General features: G+C 41.0%; 2 protein-coding genes across 9 annotated transcripts in view; one reads left to right on the forward strand and one right to left on the reverse strand.

Annotated features, from left to right (window-relative positions):
- LOC105878114 (protein nucleotidyltransferase YdiU-like) overlaps positions 1-15,795 on the forward strand; it is a 168,301-nt gene that overhangs the window by 125,654 nt on the left and 26,852 nt on the right. For 2 of the 6 annotated variants that reach the window (XM_075997501.1, XM_075997504.1), the window contains exons 1-4: positions 7,312-7,875; positions 11,904-12,022; positions 12,654-12,782; positions 15,664-15,728. In XM_075997501.1, the coding sequence (XP_075853616.1) occupies positions 7,641-7,875; positions 11,904-12,022; positions 12,654-12,782; positions 15,664-15,728 (548 nt within the window). In that variant the 5' untranslated portion in view covers positions 7,312-7,640. Of the gene's footprint in view, positions 1-7,311; positions 7,876-11,903; positions 12,023-12,653; positions 12,783-15,663; positions 15,729-15,795 lie in introns of those variants that run through there. The other 4 variants (XM_075997502.1, XM_075997503.1, XM_075997505.1 and 1 more) reach the window with 4 other exon arrangements.
- PDSS1 (decaprenyl diphosphate synthase subunit 1) overlaps positions 1-15,795 on the reverse strand; it is a 165,300-nt gene that overhangs the window by 29,245 nt on the left and 120,260 nt on the right. For 2 of the 3 annotated variants that reach the window (XR_012914873.1, XM_012777306.3), the window contains exons 14-15: positions 2,447-2,511; positions 1,889-2,009 (exon numbers count right to left, since the gene is read on the reverse strand). Coding sequence is in view for 2 of the 3 variants with exons in the window: in XM_012777306.3 (XP_012632760.1) it covers positions 1,889-2,009; positions 2,447-2,511 (186 nt within the window). In the remaining variant the exon portion in view is untranslated. Of the gene's footprint in view, positions 1-1,888; positions 2,010-2,446; positions 2,512-7,061; positions 7,261-15,795 lie in introns of those variants that run through there. The other variant, XM_012777308.2, reaches the window with a different exon arrangement.

Below are 15,795 nucleotides of genomic sequence, written 5' to 3' on the forward strand. Positions count from 1 at the left end.
GATTTTGATTCATGAAGAGGAAGGAGAGCCTTTCAGATGATGGGTGTGTCTGTCCTATCTGCCACTCCAGGACAGGTTCAACTGGATCAGAGCTGATCCCCTGGAAGTGGCGGGAGCCAAGAATGAACCCTCAGGTGGCCCATCATTCATTCTCTAAATTACCGCAGTTAGTGCCAAGCAGTGTAATAAACACAGAGGCCGCAAAGCTAAGTAAATACCCTGTGCCTACAAAGAGCTCAGGGTCTAGATTGGAGAAGTAATGCAACTGTTGCAGTTAATGCCATGCAGAGTGACAGGTGTGGTGCTGTCACCGAGGTAGGCACCGTCACCCTGGGAGCACGAATGGGCACCTCTGGCCCGGTGGAGACAGGGAGAAAAAGAGCAAGAACGAGAGGACAAGAGGCATGGGGGTGGCCTAGGGCTGTGGGGACCCAAGGCAAGAAACAGACTAGAAGGACATGGAGGGGAAGGACAGGGATGAGTCCAGGATCCTTTTCATGTTCCTGGTGGTACCTTCAAGGGGCAGGGAAAAAAGGAGAAAGAGCTAGCTCGTGGGAGGAAAGTAGAGTGTCAGCTATAGTAAGATCATCATGGACACTCCACGGAGCTGCCAGGAGAACAGGTCGCTATAAGGGTGTAAGGGGGCAACGCAATCTGGAGGAGCGAGGTCACCTGGGGGGGGTAAGTACGGAAATGGGTATTTAGAGGACACAGAGAGAGGCAGGCACAACAGAACCACAGGGAACGGCAAAGTTAAAGGGGGTGGAATGGAGGTGATGAACTGAAGAACGGCCTGGGGGTGAGGAGGGAAGCGTGGAAGCCAAGGAAGCCTAAGCAGGGGGACAGTCAACAGTATCCAGTGTTCACAAAAGTCAAGCAAGAGAGAAGCCAGAAAGTGCCCATTTGGTTTAATAAAAGGAAGCTACCAGGGCAAAAGCAATTTCGGTGGAGAGGCCAGAAAGGGAGCCATGGTGCATTGGAGGAGAAAGCCTGAAGGGGCAAGAGAGGACAGAGGCTGAGAACGCTGTGACAGAGAGAAAGGGCAGGGCGTGGCCTTTTAGAAATGAAGCAGCGGCACCTGGAGCACCTCCAATGGATGCGAAGGAGACAATGCCAGGGAGTTCGCAGAGCAAGGACGGAGGGCAGACAACCGCCAGAGGACTTCCTAGGAGACTGAGGAGGGAGCAAAGGGGCTGTCCCTAGACAGAAAGGGGACATTACTGCTCTGAGCTGGGAGGAAAGGATGCTGGCAAGGAGAGAGGGCACACGCAACTTGCACACGGCGACAGAGCAGGAGCAGAGAGCTCCTCTGCACCTCTGGGAAACAGGGAAGTGGTGGTGGTGTCACAATATGACAGCCAGCGCCCTGGGGCTTGAGGAAGGGCGTGGGGAACTCTGAAAGGGGTAGGAAGCTGACAAGGGGCACGTGGACATTTCTGGGCAGCAATTCAGAATCCATGTGAAGTTAGGAGCCACTGAGGTTTTGGGGGAAAAGGGTTGAATGAAGAAAGCCGTATTTGTGGCAGTCTGTACATGACATTCAAATTAGACAAGACAGTAGTAGGAGTCACAAGGAGGTGATTGATGGATGTGAAGAGGAAAGGTAAGATAACTCATTGGACAAGTCTGTGCTACCTGCATCATTTTGTTCAGTTTCCCAACTCTGCAACTGCCTCTTTCTGAACAGCAACACGTATTGCGCTCTCCACACTGCCCCGCACTAGGCTGTGCGTGGTTGCTTAAGAAACATCTGGAACTTGACTTTTGCAAATCAAGTTCGCAATGGCATTGCACATAGCTAGAAACCTGTGCTGGTTTTTCATAAATCTAATACTTTACTAAGTTTGGGTAAGTGAAAAAATGACTTGACAGCAGAATAAAAACTTACCTTTCTTATGTCCTCATACAGACCTTTCAAGTCTCTCCAGCCCAGTTTAAAAGGATCGGTGAATTTCTCACCACTCCGTGTTTTACTGTAACAGCACGCTACTGGTGTCGTGTGATGAAACCTGAGATGAGCAAAAATGCACAAGACTTCATTTTTAAGTAAGTTTTGTATACCCATACATAAACATAAATGCAGTAGACTCAGATGGTGGAAAACTAAGCCCGAATACTTGCTGGAAATTCAGTATGAATCTTGAAAAGGTTATTATAACTTGAATTCTGTTCTTGGTAAATGATATAGCATTTTTATAAACAGGACCTTGAGAACCCACAAAATCAAAGAACAACTAAACTATGTTCATTTTGTTCTGGGCTGAGTTCAAATTTTATTATATTCCAATTTTTTTGAAAAGGCAGAGATCATATAGGGCAGATATTGTGGCACTTAGTTAAACAATACAATAAATATGTTGACCTAGCCCACTATACTTTAAAGTATAAATTTATTGGCAATATGATTTAGTAATTTTAGTAGTTGCAGTATGGGTTATAAACTTACCTTGATATACTATATACATTTGGAAATGCAGATGTTAAATGCTTCATAAAATGAAAACAGGCCATCTATAAAATAAAAGTATCAAGAAACTTGTAAGAATATTCCTGAAAAATTTGTTTCTAACATTAGATGATTAAAAACCTCCATAATTCATAATAATCTTTATCTTTTAATTACCCATAAATAGATTGGCTGCAAGCTTGCTTTCTTTCATTTTTACTTGAAATCTTTGTTTATCGCAAGCTTTGGAAAAAGGATAATTTAAAAAGTTTCCATTCCTTATTACAAAACAATACTTGTCATTCAGAAAACATAAAAAAGAAAACAGTAGAAAATAAAAACCATGTATAATCCATCCCTTCCCCTAAAGACAGCCACTTTCCATATTCGTATCTATCTTTCCAGACCTGAAAAGTAGTTTTTTTTTTTTTTTTTTTTGAGACAGAGTCTCACTTTGTTGTCCAGGCTAGAGTGAGTGCCGTGGCGTCAGCCTAGCTCACAGCAACCTCAAACTCCTGGGCTCAAGCGATCCTCCTGCCTCAGCCTCCCGAGTAGCTGGGACTACAGGCATGCGCCACCATGCCCGGCTAATTTTTTTTATATATATATATCAGTTGGCCAATTAATTTCTTTCTATTTATAGTAGAGACGGGGTCTCGCTCTTGCTCAGGCTGGTTTTGAACTCCTGACCTTGAGCAATCCGCCCGCCTCGGCCTCCCAAGAGCTAGGATTACAGGCGTGAGCCACAGCGCCCGGCCTGAAAAGTAGTTTTAAAACAATTTCTTTCTATTTAACTAAGACTGGTCAGAGGACAGTAAAGATTAATATTGTTTATATTCTTTTAAATTCTCAAATCAGTTTAAAACAAAGAATCAAGATCTTAAAAAACATCATCCCAGATGGTGAAAAAAAAAAAGATTTCAATACTAAGGAAGAAATTTACATTTACACAAACACTGCCTATTTTAACTTATTGTCCCTAAACATACTTTGGAAATGGTACTTCAGGATAAATAACATTAAAAACCAACCTACCTACCTCAGCATTACATTTTGATAATATTAACTGGAGATCAAAGAATAACAGTGGACCACTTCTAAAATATTAAGAGGTGGTAACAAATATTAATTCCAACAATCACTGAGAACAATTATGGCCCAGGAACTGTGACAGGCGCTAGGGACCCAAAAATACAGACTATAGAATTCAGGGATTCAGAAATTTAAAAAAATACCAATTTACTGATCTAATGTGGTAAGGGCTCTTATATACCATTATTTCATTTGATCCTCACAAATACTTGCTTCTATATGTCTGGGGAACTTGAGGTTCAGAAAAGTCAAGTCTGAAAAACTGACATGTAGATATGTTTACAATATATCAAAGGGGAAAAGCACTTGCAGAACTAGGTACATTATGTGATACCACTAAAAATTTATATATACACACACCAGAGAATTGGATTTGAAAGCACAGAAACAAGGGTGTTAAAAGTAGTTATTTTGAAACAAATAGGATCATGGGTGTGTTTTGTTTTATTCCTTTTTTTGGTATATATTTTCTGATTTTTCTCTGACAAACATGTATGACAATAGGCTGGGTATGGTGTCCTGCCTGGGATGCGGAGGAAGGAGGATGGCTTGAGGCCAGGAGTTCAAGACTAGCCTGGGCAATATAGCCAGACCCCATTTCTAAAAAATAAAAAAATTAGCTGCAAATGAGGGTGCATGCCTGTAGTCCTAGCTATTGGGGAAGCTGAGGCAGAAGGATCCCTTTTTATTTTTTTGAGACAGAGTCTCACTCCGTTGCCTGGGCTAGAGTGCTGTGGCATCAGTCTAGCTCACAGCCACTTTAAATTCCTGGGCTCAAGTGATCCTCCTGCCTCAGCCTCTCGAGTAGCTGGGACTACAGGCATGTGCCACCATGCCCGGCTAATTTTATATATATTTTTAGTTGTCCAGCTAATTTCTTTTTATTTTTAGTAGAGATGGAGTCTCACTCTTGCTCAGGCTGGTTTCGAACTCCTGACCTTGAGCAATCCTCTCGCCTTGGCCTCCCAGAGTACTAGGATTACAGGCATGAGCCACTGCGCCCAGCCAAGAAGGATCCCTTGGGCTCAGGAGTTTGTGCCACTGGGTGACAGAGTGAGACCTTGTCTCTTAAAAAAAATAAAATAAAAGACAATAAAGGTTGACTTTGCCAGGAAAGTCAGGAAGTCAGGTCTGAGTTTCACTCTTTTCACCATAGCATTACATATTCATTAAACCAATAAGAACATTATGACATCCCAAGCATTTATAATATCCCAGAAAACAAAGCGATAATCCTCCCTTTTGCTTTTACTATGATATGATAACTTACTCCTTTCCATCTTCGTGGGTAATTAACTCATGAATTCAGTATTTTATTATAATACTTATATATAAGGGCACCTTAATGGAAGAGTTATAATTACTCAGCTTGAGATCTAATGATAGTCCTCTAATCTGGGGTGAAGGGTTCAAATTACATAGCTAATTAATACAGGGGGCTTTTTTTTTTTTACCACGAAGTAGCCTAATAGTTGTTAGTAGCATAGTCTTAGGAAGACAGACCTTAGTTCAAATCTCAACTTCTGTGTTACCTTGTACTATCCTTTTGATAACACCCACTCATGGAAAGATGCTGAGATTAGAGAGTATACTATACATAAAGCTTTTAGCTCAGAGCCTAGTGCACAGTATATATTTAATATAGTACTGTTCAGTAAAGCTACTTTTTGCTTAGTAACTTAGAACAACGTTTTCCAGAGTGAGGTTAGAGGTTCCCAGAATAGTAGTGAAGTATTAAGAGAGCTGTGAAACTACAGCAGAAGCACACTGCGAGCAGGGTCAACACTCATTTTCCAATGCCAATTTTGTCCCCTACCCTCCCATCACACACTATCCCTGAAAGTCATCCTTGCCTCTCATGAATTTGCTTTCTAAGAGAAGAGAAAATGCCGAGTAAGAACCGAAGACATACTGGCAAGTCACTTGGCGCAGTCAATGCATGCTGGTCTTTATCCTGTTGCAAGGTTTGTTCACACTACTGGAGAAGTCAGGAGGATGTGCAAACATCAGGGTGCAGTAAAGCTGTGCTGGGGACTCAGCCGTGGCTTAATTATTGTTGCTCTTTGTCCCCAAGGACTATTAGGCCCTGAGAGACTTGAAGTAACCAAAACACACATGCCTGAGGCAGACACCAGAAAGCTAATGTATTAATGTCAAGTGAAATATATCACTGACACACCAATCATAAATACATGACATTGGCATCATCTGGCAAGTCCCTCCTTGGGGCCATTCAGGCAGACATGGAAACCATGAAGCACAGTCTCTCCAGAAAAGCACACTTCCTGTGGTTAGGGTTGCTTGGTGGGCATGAAATCAAAAAGAGGAGCATCAAAGGAAAGAGTATCTAGTGGCATCAGAGGGTGGATGCATCCATCTCCTCATAAAATGTCCTCTCATCTGTGGAATTAGAAATATCTGAAGTTTGGCGAGGACAGTACTTCTGTCACCCGTTTTATTCTCTCTTTACTATCTAGTCTATCTACTAGTCCAGGTGCCATTCTCACTCCAAACGACTTTTCTGGATGATAATTTTATATGCATCCACTTTGGTACAAAGTAGACATGAATAAATGCCATACATTCCATAGTGGGAAACGGTGTCTGATGAGTACCTAGACACATAAGTGTACCAAATCTGAATGAAACTGCAGCGTCCAAAATTCAAAGAAACTTAACCTAACTTAACTCCACAGATTGTGCGCAGTTAATGCTAACAGTGTGGGCTTACTCCGTGGCACACTGAAAATTAATCACTCCAAAGTGCAGAAGGACTCACAGAGCCATAAAAACATGTCCATTTACAGAGGCTAAACTGACTGCAAAGGGAGAAAAATGAGACTGGATCCAAAGGCACCAGGGGATGATGGCTATTGCTGAGATTCAGACTTTACTTCAAGAAGTCATACGTGAAATCAGAGATGACTCCAGGATTCCTCCCTTCCGACATCCCTGGCCTTTTCCCCTTGCAGTGCCCTTCCAGCCCCAACCAGGTGTGTTCTCCCTCCCAGCAACTGCTGTACGTCCGGTACCCCCTAACATCAACCCTGCGTTCTCCACAGGTCCTTCTCCGACTATTCCGAGGCCAATTATCTCCACATCCTGGAGAGCTCCGAGCACCTTTTCCTCTAAACTTCCAAGCAAGATCTGTCTTCCTCTAATTGAAAGGAAATAGCAGCAGCCGGTACCCAGGCTTTACCTTTGGCCCCAAGCCAGTGGACAATCCGATTATTCCGGCGTTCCCCCGAGACCAGGCTCCTCACCGCTTTCTCCCCCCAGCCCCAAATGCCCCCTCGGTCCCCAGGACTCAGCTCCGCACCCCTGCGTGGGGCGCCCCGACTTCGGCCAAGCGCGGGGCTGCGTCCCACGGCCGGCGCCCCGCCACCCCCGAGCCCCAGCCGGGAGGGACCCGGTGCGCCCCCGAGCCCCGCGCACGTGTTGCCCGCTCTCATTCATTCCGCGCGTGGCTGTCAATGGCGCCGTGACCTCTGCGCCGCGCCGGCCGCGCACCTCCCGCGCTCACCTGCGCGCGGGCGTCGGCGGCGGCGCGCGGCCCCTGTGGCCCCGCACCGCCTGGGGAGCCCGGCCCGGGGCTGCGCGCCGCCGGCCTCCAGGAGCAGCCGCGCCGCCACCGCCACCAGCGCGAGGCCATGGTCCGAGTCCGAAAGTCGCGGCAGGGAGGCGGCTCCGCCTCTGGCCCCACGGCCCTCCCCCCAGGACCCGGAGCCGGAAGCCTGGCACAGGAAGCGCTTATCCCGCCCCGCCCCGCTGCTCGCGCCCCCCCTCGACCCCCCGCGGCCGGCCGCCGGCGCCTCCTGAGTGGCCGCGCGGAAGTCGGGCCCCTTTAAGCGCCCGGACGCCCGGCGGGTGCGAGGAGGCCGAGGAGGCGGGGTCGCGGCGGAGGCCGGGCCGGCCACACCAAGCGTGACTTCCCCGGGGCGAGCCCTCTGAACGTGCCCTTCCTCGAAGCGGCTCACCGGGAGCCGGTGACGCCAGTAGTCGCAGCAAAAGTGTATCTTTAGGGGACCGCTGTTAGCCGGAAATAGCACAGTGTGCCACGTCTGCGGCCACTGACTCTTGCCCTGAGTATTTATGCAGAAATATGACTCAGAGAATCGCGTTCCTGATCCGGAGGCTACAGTTCCCGCGTCTGCTTTTCTTGGGTATGACCCACCACGCCCTGGTCTGCTGCCTGTTGCAACCTGTGCTTGAAGGAAGTGTCACCCTTTGGCATCTTTCTAGTAACGAGTCCAGTCACCTTCAGGGCTATTGTGAAAGAGAAGCTAAGTTAGCCTCATCTCTCGACTTTTGGACTCTGTCTTCCGATAATCTTATAGGTATAGTTTGGCAATCTTGCTCATACCTGGATATGTGAGCCCCACCCTTGGGTGTCCTGAATTGCGTGAAATTGTTTAATGTTTGGTAATGTTGAGCCTTTTACCCAGCCCAGGAGGTGTAGGAGACTATAGGATGGCTACCCCTTGTGGGTCAGATAAACCTTTCCTTAGCTCTACATCCGCATCTGGTCTCCTCAGCGTATTTCAACAGAAATCCGTAATATAATTAAGCATTCAACACGTGCACTCAAACACACAGCCAGTGTGAGAGGGTGTAAGCATTAGGGATAGAGAAATAAACTTAGTCCTCAAAAAATTCATTCTTAGGAGGAAATAGACCAGCAAATAGGTAACTGCGATTGTCTGATAACATTTTTTCTTGTACTTTTGAACCACACTTCTTGAATTAAAGAATGCAGTAGCCCTATAGCTGTGCAAGTTATTTTGATATTTATTTTAAAAGTTTAGTTTTTTTATTAAATAAAAGCATCATGGAATATATAAAGAAGTCTTAAAATAAGCCAACTTTTTGGCGTTTTCGTGTCTTGAAGGATAGTATGTAAAAAAAACGCAAAGTACTTTACAGATAAAGGTTAGTATGCACCTGTGTTTTATCTTGATGTAGATTAGGTTTATGTATTAAAGAGGCAGAATTTGCCAAAGTAGAGTGTAGCAGCAAAACACTTTGTATTTGGCAATCTCATGACTAAGATACTATCGTTTGCCCCATTTTATTCAGATGAGGAAACATAGAGGAAATATCTTGCAGTAAAAAAATATCTTAAGTGCATGCCCACGCTCCTATGGTTGGCAAATACAGCACTACACAATTCTGGCAGGCCATTTGCATTTAGAGATTGCTTGGCCAGATTAGAACAGAAAACCTGGCTCTTAAAAAGATGCTGTAGTATGGCAAGGCTAAGTGGGGAAAGCAAGTGCAGTTACTTAAGGCACCTGACATTATTATATGGCAAAACTCAAGGAGCAACAATAACCTACCGATAGGACATGCAGAATTCAAAAGTGGTTCTTTAATCTGTCACAGGATCAGAGTAAATAAAAAAAGTTTTTTTTTAAGAAAGTGGTTCTTTTGATCCAACTAGGTCAAGCATGAGTTTATGAAGTTAAAAACATCTGAGCAGTGCAGGTAACTGCTAAAGAACAGGCTTCTCTTGTGCAGGCTAAAAAACAACTTTGGTTTTTCCTAGTACACTTATGCAAATGAAACAACCAGTATGGACGGACCAAATGGACTATGTGTGTAATTGAAAGCTTTTTGAAAGTTGTCATTTCAATGATGGAGGATTGGGTACACTCAAAGACGTTTTCTTGCCATATTGATGATACTATTCAAAATATATTATCTGGCTGGGCGTGGTGGCTCACGCTTGTAATCCTAGCACTCTGGGAGGCTGAGGCCAGAGGATTGCTTGAGGTCAGGAGTTGGGGACCAGCCTCAGCAAGAGCAAGCCCCCACAAACACACTAAAAAATATAAAGAAATTAGCCAGGCAACAAATAGAAAAAATTAGCTGGGTGTGGTGGCGCACGACTGTAGTTCCAGCTACTTGGAAGGCTGAGGCAGGAGGATACCTTGAGCCCAAGAGTCTTAGGTTGCTGTGAGCTAGGCGGAGGCCACGGCACTCTAGCCTGGGCAACAGAGTAAGACTCTGCCTCAAAAAAAAAATCTGCGATAGGACCAGGTTTTATAGCCAAGGAGAGATTATAAATATACTATATATATTACCATGTTTTGGTTAACAGTACTGTGTAAAACATCTCATCCTGATGTTATTGGATAAATGACCAATTAATTACCCCAGTAACTCTGGTAAGAACATTTATTGAGAGAAAAGGTTCAAATAGTTGTACTGAAAGGGTCTTGGTTTTTGTGGATTTATGTTCTTAGGCAAAACTGAATTGTAAAGAATTTTATTTTGCAACTGCTGATTTTTCTGACATGTTAAGATAAAGGGTCAATATGCGTTTGGAATTCTCTCTGGGATTTTTAGTTAATGACCGATGAGTGGGTGAAAGCACCACAAGTGTGAGGGTTGGACACCCCGGAAGCCACTGGTCTGTAGCCAGTGATTACTTGTATTGGCTGATCTTGACAGAATGTGCATCAGTCAGTACAAAATCATAACTACTAATGGAGTGTTATATACTGCCTGTGCTCTGCCGAATGTTAGAGCATCATAAAGGAGAGTGTATTAATTATATAATTTAGTGAATTTCACACAGAGGCTCTCCTAGAAGAGAAGAAAATATACAGTTGGATCTTTTAATTATATAGTCAGGTTTTCCATGGTGAATATTGAAATCACTTGTTTTTTTTTTTTTTTTTTGAGACAGAGTCTCGCTTTGTTGCCCAGGCTAGAGTGAGTGCCATGGCGTCAGCCTAGCTCACAGCAACCTCAAACTCCTGGGCTCAAGCAATCCTGCTGCCTCAGCCTCCCGAGTAGCTGGGACTATAGGCACGTGCCACCATGCCTGGCTAATTTTTTCTATATATATGTTAGTTGGCCAATTAATTTCTTTCTATTTATAGTAGAGACAGGGTCTTGCTCTTGCTCAGGCTGGTTTTGAACTCCTGACCTCGAGTGATCCACCTGCCTCGGCCTCCCAGAGTGCTAGGATTATAGGCGTGAGCCACCTCGCCCAGCCCATTTGTTTTTTGGTTGACCAGTCATTTATTTCCCTAAGATGCTGCTGCCTTATTCACCATGGACTCAAGAGAAAGTACAAAGGGCTAAATGTGGCTCATATTTGCCTATTTTGGTTGCTCATTTGAGGAAGATGTAAGATTACTCTTATTGCTGTTATAGCTGATATTTAGTTCACTTAGGCATAGATAGAATAAATTGGAGTTTTTCCAAATAGTTGAGCAAATTGTCCTTATGCCACCTTTCACCACTGATCCGAAATATTATTTTTGTTATATAGGAAATTCTTATATGACTTGGGGTTGTTTCTGTGCTTTTTATTGAGTTCCAGTGATCTTCACATCTTTGGGATAACAACATTTTTAAGTTATTGCATTCTTATAACTTTAATATGATAAGCAAACTCTCATTTCTCTTTAAAAATTTAATCTGTTTATTTTTTCAGATTTCCACATTAAGATTGTCTGTTTCTTCAAAAAAAATTCTACCAGGATTTTGATTGGATTCCCATAATCTTTATTAAATAATTTGGTGACACATTTTGACATATAATCTCTATCAGAAACGTAGGTTTTTGTGTCCCTCAGTCTTGTGGTTTTATTAATGCACCTATTCCATTTGCTTTTTCTTTTAATTGCTTTGCATTAAAACAGATTAAGAGTTTATTGTATGTAAAGCAAGTATTAATAAATATGTTCTGAGTATCTAAAGCATGTTCCAAGCCCTTTTTAGCTCTACAGCTTTTAAAATACAGTATATGTGCTTTAGTGTGTGGACTTTATGAAACATAGTTCGTCTCTTCAGAGGAAATTTTTAAACTTCTAGCCTTGTGAGCAGGCATGTATCAACTCTTGTGGGATACAGAGCAGTTTTGTACATCTAGTAAACCATGTGTTGCCTGGTCTTAGAGTTATTTATTTATATTGTATGTCTGTTTCCTTCAGTTAATTGTGAATTTCTGAGGGGCAGAATGCAAGTAATTAATTACATGCCTAATATTTGTTGGTTCCATTGAATTGACTACTGTAATTCTAATCTTGTAATGTAACTCACCTCCATTTTATTTATATGTTCCTATATATAAATATGTTGCATTTCCAATTTGTCTCGGATGAGTGAAAATCTTTGAAGTTAGGGTATGTGTCTTATTTTAAACTTTTTCCATTTCTCATCCTCTTCTTGGACAGTTCCATATACTATATAAGTGTTGGATAATGTTGAAAATGGTATATTTTAAATAACAAAATATGAAGAAAATAGTGACTTAAGTTGATTTTCTTCAAGAACTATAGTCTTTCTAAAGAATATTTATGTAGTATATGCAACAAATGAGAACATTAAGAAGGATTTCTTTTCTTATCAGCTTTGCTGCCAAGTGATCCTGTTAAAGAAAATTATGTTCGTAAAGTGAAAAACTGTATTTTTTCAATTGCCTTCCCAACTCCTTTCAAATCAAGAGTACGTCTTGTAGCAGTTTCAAAGGTTAGGCTTTATTTTTTCACAACACAAATAACTAAAACAATTGTCTAAAAAGATACAATATTTTATTCCTAGCTAACATTATTCTATTTATAAATGACTATATTTGTGCTTGAAATTCAGATACTTGGAGAATTTCATTCTTAGAAATCAGTTTTTGATACTTATTCTTGGAATATAGTATTCAGTTGCATCTTAAAGATATTTTACAAGGAAAATACACTTTTGTGAAAAAGGGGGAAATAAGTTAAATTCTTAGTGTAGATAACATTTAGAAATGGTTTCTAATAGTGGACTTTAACTTGTTCTCTCATGATATGAATGAGTTTGGGATAAAGACAGGATGTTTATTTTTTTCTAGTTCTTTAAAAGAACCCGTGTTAGGAAAATATTATTTTACCATACACCACAAGAAATCCATAAAAATTTTAGAACCATCTAATAGAATTGTTTTTTCCAAATAGCATAAATAATCATAGAAAGTGTGATATATCTCTTTTGAAAAAATGTTAATAATATATTTTGGGAAGAGATTTAAAAGAGGTTTTAAAATTTTTTCTTCTATTAAGTCTCTGTTCTTAAAAATTATTAAAAGATTAGTTAAGTGTATAAATATTTTTTTTTCCTGCCTCAGGAAGTTCTAGAAGATATTTTGGACCTTGATTTATCTGTCTCAAAAACAGATGATTTTATCCAGCTTGTAAGTGGCAAGAAGATAGTGTTTGGATCCATTCCACTGGCCCACCGATACGGGGGCTACCAGGTAAGAGTAGCAACAGCATCACTTCCTGTATGCAAATATGATCTTTTGGTGGAAATGCTGTCCTATTAAAGAAATTATTTTGCATTAATTCCTCTAATATTAGCATATCGAGGCTTCAGTAAGATGTTCCTAGAAGAATGTGTCATATAATGTCTACAGATTAGCTGATATTATTTCTTGCTTACGTTCTTTTAATGGAATTGAGAAGATTAGGGTAGCACAAATATAAAATTTCTGTGAATTATGGCTAGGGAACTCATTCAGTACCGTTTTGGCAAGAATTTTAGGCAAAATCAAGTAGAATAATGTGTCAATATAAAAGTCTCAGAAGGACAAATAGATTATAATTTGCCCAGGATAGCCACAGAATGAAGTTATAGAAAGGTAGTAAATCAGAATTTATAGGGGTGTTTTATATGCTATAGCAAACATGAAGCAATTAATGGACATTCTAGAGATAAGATGTTGAAACAAGTTCCTGAACTTGCATGGTATCTAACTTTAAAAAAAGAGGAAATGGGAACATAGGATCAATTATTGAAATTTCTGTGACTTTCCTGTAAACTAGATAAGATTAATTTAACACTCTGGTTTTTTGGGGGGGTTGTTTTGGTAATGCTGGTTTACTCAGGATTAATTTTTAGGACAAGTAGTATAGTATAACAGAGTTGATGTAAGGATTAAATTAAGAAATATAGGAAGAGTGCTTAGCATATTAGCCATTATTATAATTATTATAACATCAGGTTGTAGTTTGTCAGGTTAGGTATTTTGTATGTCTTTTTCTTTTCTTTTTTTTTGAGACAAGGTCTTTCTCTGCTGCCCAGGCTGTAGTGCAGTGGCATCATCATAGCTCACTGTAGCCTCTAACTCCTGGGCTCAAACAATCCTCCTTCCTCAGCCTCCCAAGTAGCTGGGACTATAGGTGTGAGCCATTGCACCTGGCCTGGTATTTCCTTTCTTCTTCAGAGTCCTGTAGGCTAAGAAGCAAAGTAGTATAAACCATTAGAAGGACTTTAAGAGTCTATCTATGATAAACTGGAACCTCAGTTTTCTAAATCTGTAATGTGAAGGGGTTGATTCAGATCATACCCATTGTGAGAAGTGCTACAGCAAAGAAATCTGCTTAATTTTATTTAACACACCATTTTCCAAACATATTTGATTGCAGGGTTGTGTTGTTTATAAGGAATAACTAATAATATTTGGCTGAACTGTGTTTCTTAGTTTAGAAACTTCAGACTAAATGCTCCTTTTGATCTTTTCTAGTGCTCATATGCAAGGGTTCCATGGTTTAAAAAGCCATCTCCCATATGGGAGATGGCTTCACTCAAAATGGCAAAGTCATCCCTATAAATAAATATATCCCTATAAATAAATACTTACAATTATAATTTCAGATCAGGGAGAAGCAAGAGATGAATGTGAAATTGATAAAAGCTTTAGTTCTAATTTACTATACTACCAAAAACAAACAAACAAAAAACCTACAAAATAGAATTGCTTAACAAAATTCTGCTGGGCTTACAGCTCTTGCTCTTTCTCTCAAATTGCTGCTACTCTAAGGGAGTGATAGACGAATAGATGAATTCCTATAACATCAAGGTTGTGATAAGGATAAGTGTAGGAGTTATAGAAACTTACAGGACCACCCTCCTAGTCCAAGAAAGTCAGAGAAGACTTTTCAGTGGAAGTACATCATGTTGAGAATGGAGTGATATCTAAGTTAGCAAATGATTGTTGGCAATGCAGTAATGCAATAATAATTACCCTCTTTTGGGCATTTGCTTATGTCAGACATAGTACAAGGCATTTTGCATACATTACCAGTCATTCTTACAACCTGGGAAGGCTTATCCCATTTTATGGAAATGAAAGGTCAGTCTTGGTCAGATTAAGTAACTCAAACAGATTTCCACAGCTAGCAAGTAGCATAGCTGGGAGTTGAAGAGCTGTAAAGAGATCTCAACAGAAAAGTTTGCAAACAGTTAATTGTGCAAGTTGAAAAGGAGTGTTTTGAGGTACAAGGGTACCTCATGATTTTATATTGCATACATATAATATAGGCAAATTTTCTACTCATAAATTGTTCCTAATTCATATTCTTTAAATAGATCAGTTCTAGGTGTTGTACACCTAATAAATTTGAGTTTAGCTATAAGATGATAAAGGAATGAATTATGTTTTAAATTTATATTTTATGCAGCTGGGTGCAGTGGTCCATGCCTGTAATCCCAATACTTTAGGAGGCCAAGTTGGGAAGATCCTTTGAGGCCAGGAATTTGAGACCAACCTGGGCAACATAGTGAAACCCTGTCTCTACAAAAAAAAGTATATTTTATTAAGTGAGTTTCACTTATGTTTGATTGAATTTTATTTTCACCTTTATTCCAATTCTTGACTGTTATCCTAAAATGCAATGCCTCATTCTCAATTTTGGCAAAATGACTTTGGCTATAAAAATTCTTACACAAGCTATATAGGGTGGGTGCCATGGCTCATGCCTGTAGTCCTAACACTCTGGGAGGCTGAGGTGAGAGGATCGCTTGAACTTAAGAGTTTGAGACCAGCCTGAACAAGAGCAAGACCCCGTCTCTACAAAAAAATAGAAAAATTAGCTGGGTGTGTTGGCACTCACTCACCTATAGTCCCAGCTACTAGGGAGGCTGAGGCAGGAGAATTGCTTGAGCCCCGGAGTTGGAGGCTGTAGTGAGCTATGATGCACTTTAGCCAGGACACAGAGCGAGACTCTGTGTCCAAAAAAATAAAAAGCTATATAAAGATTAATAAATATTCTCACTAACGTTGACTCAAAAAAAAAAAGAAAAAAATAAAATAAAAAAAAGATTAATAAATAATAATTTTCCTTTTTCCTCTTTAGTTTGGGATATGGGCAGATCAGCTTGGGGATGGAAGAGCCCACCTTATTGGAATTTACATGAACAGGTACCACATATTTTCCTACATAATAGCTTTTTTGCTTAATATTAACATGACTCTTCTAATACGTGAC

This window comes from Microcebus murinus, chromosome 25 (genome assembly GCF_040939455.1).
Source record: "Microcebus murinus isolate Inina chromosome 25, M.murinus_Inina_mat1.0, whole genome shotgun sequence".
Lineage (NCBI taxonomy): Eukaryota > Metazoa > Chordata > Mammalia > Primates > Cheirogaleidae > Microcebus > Microcebus murinus.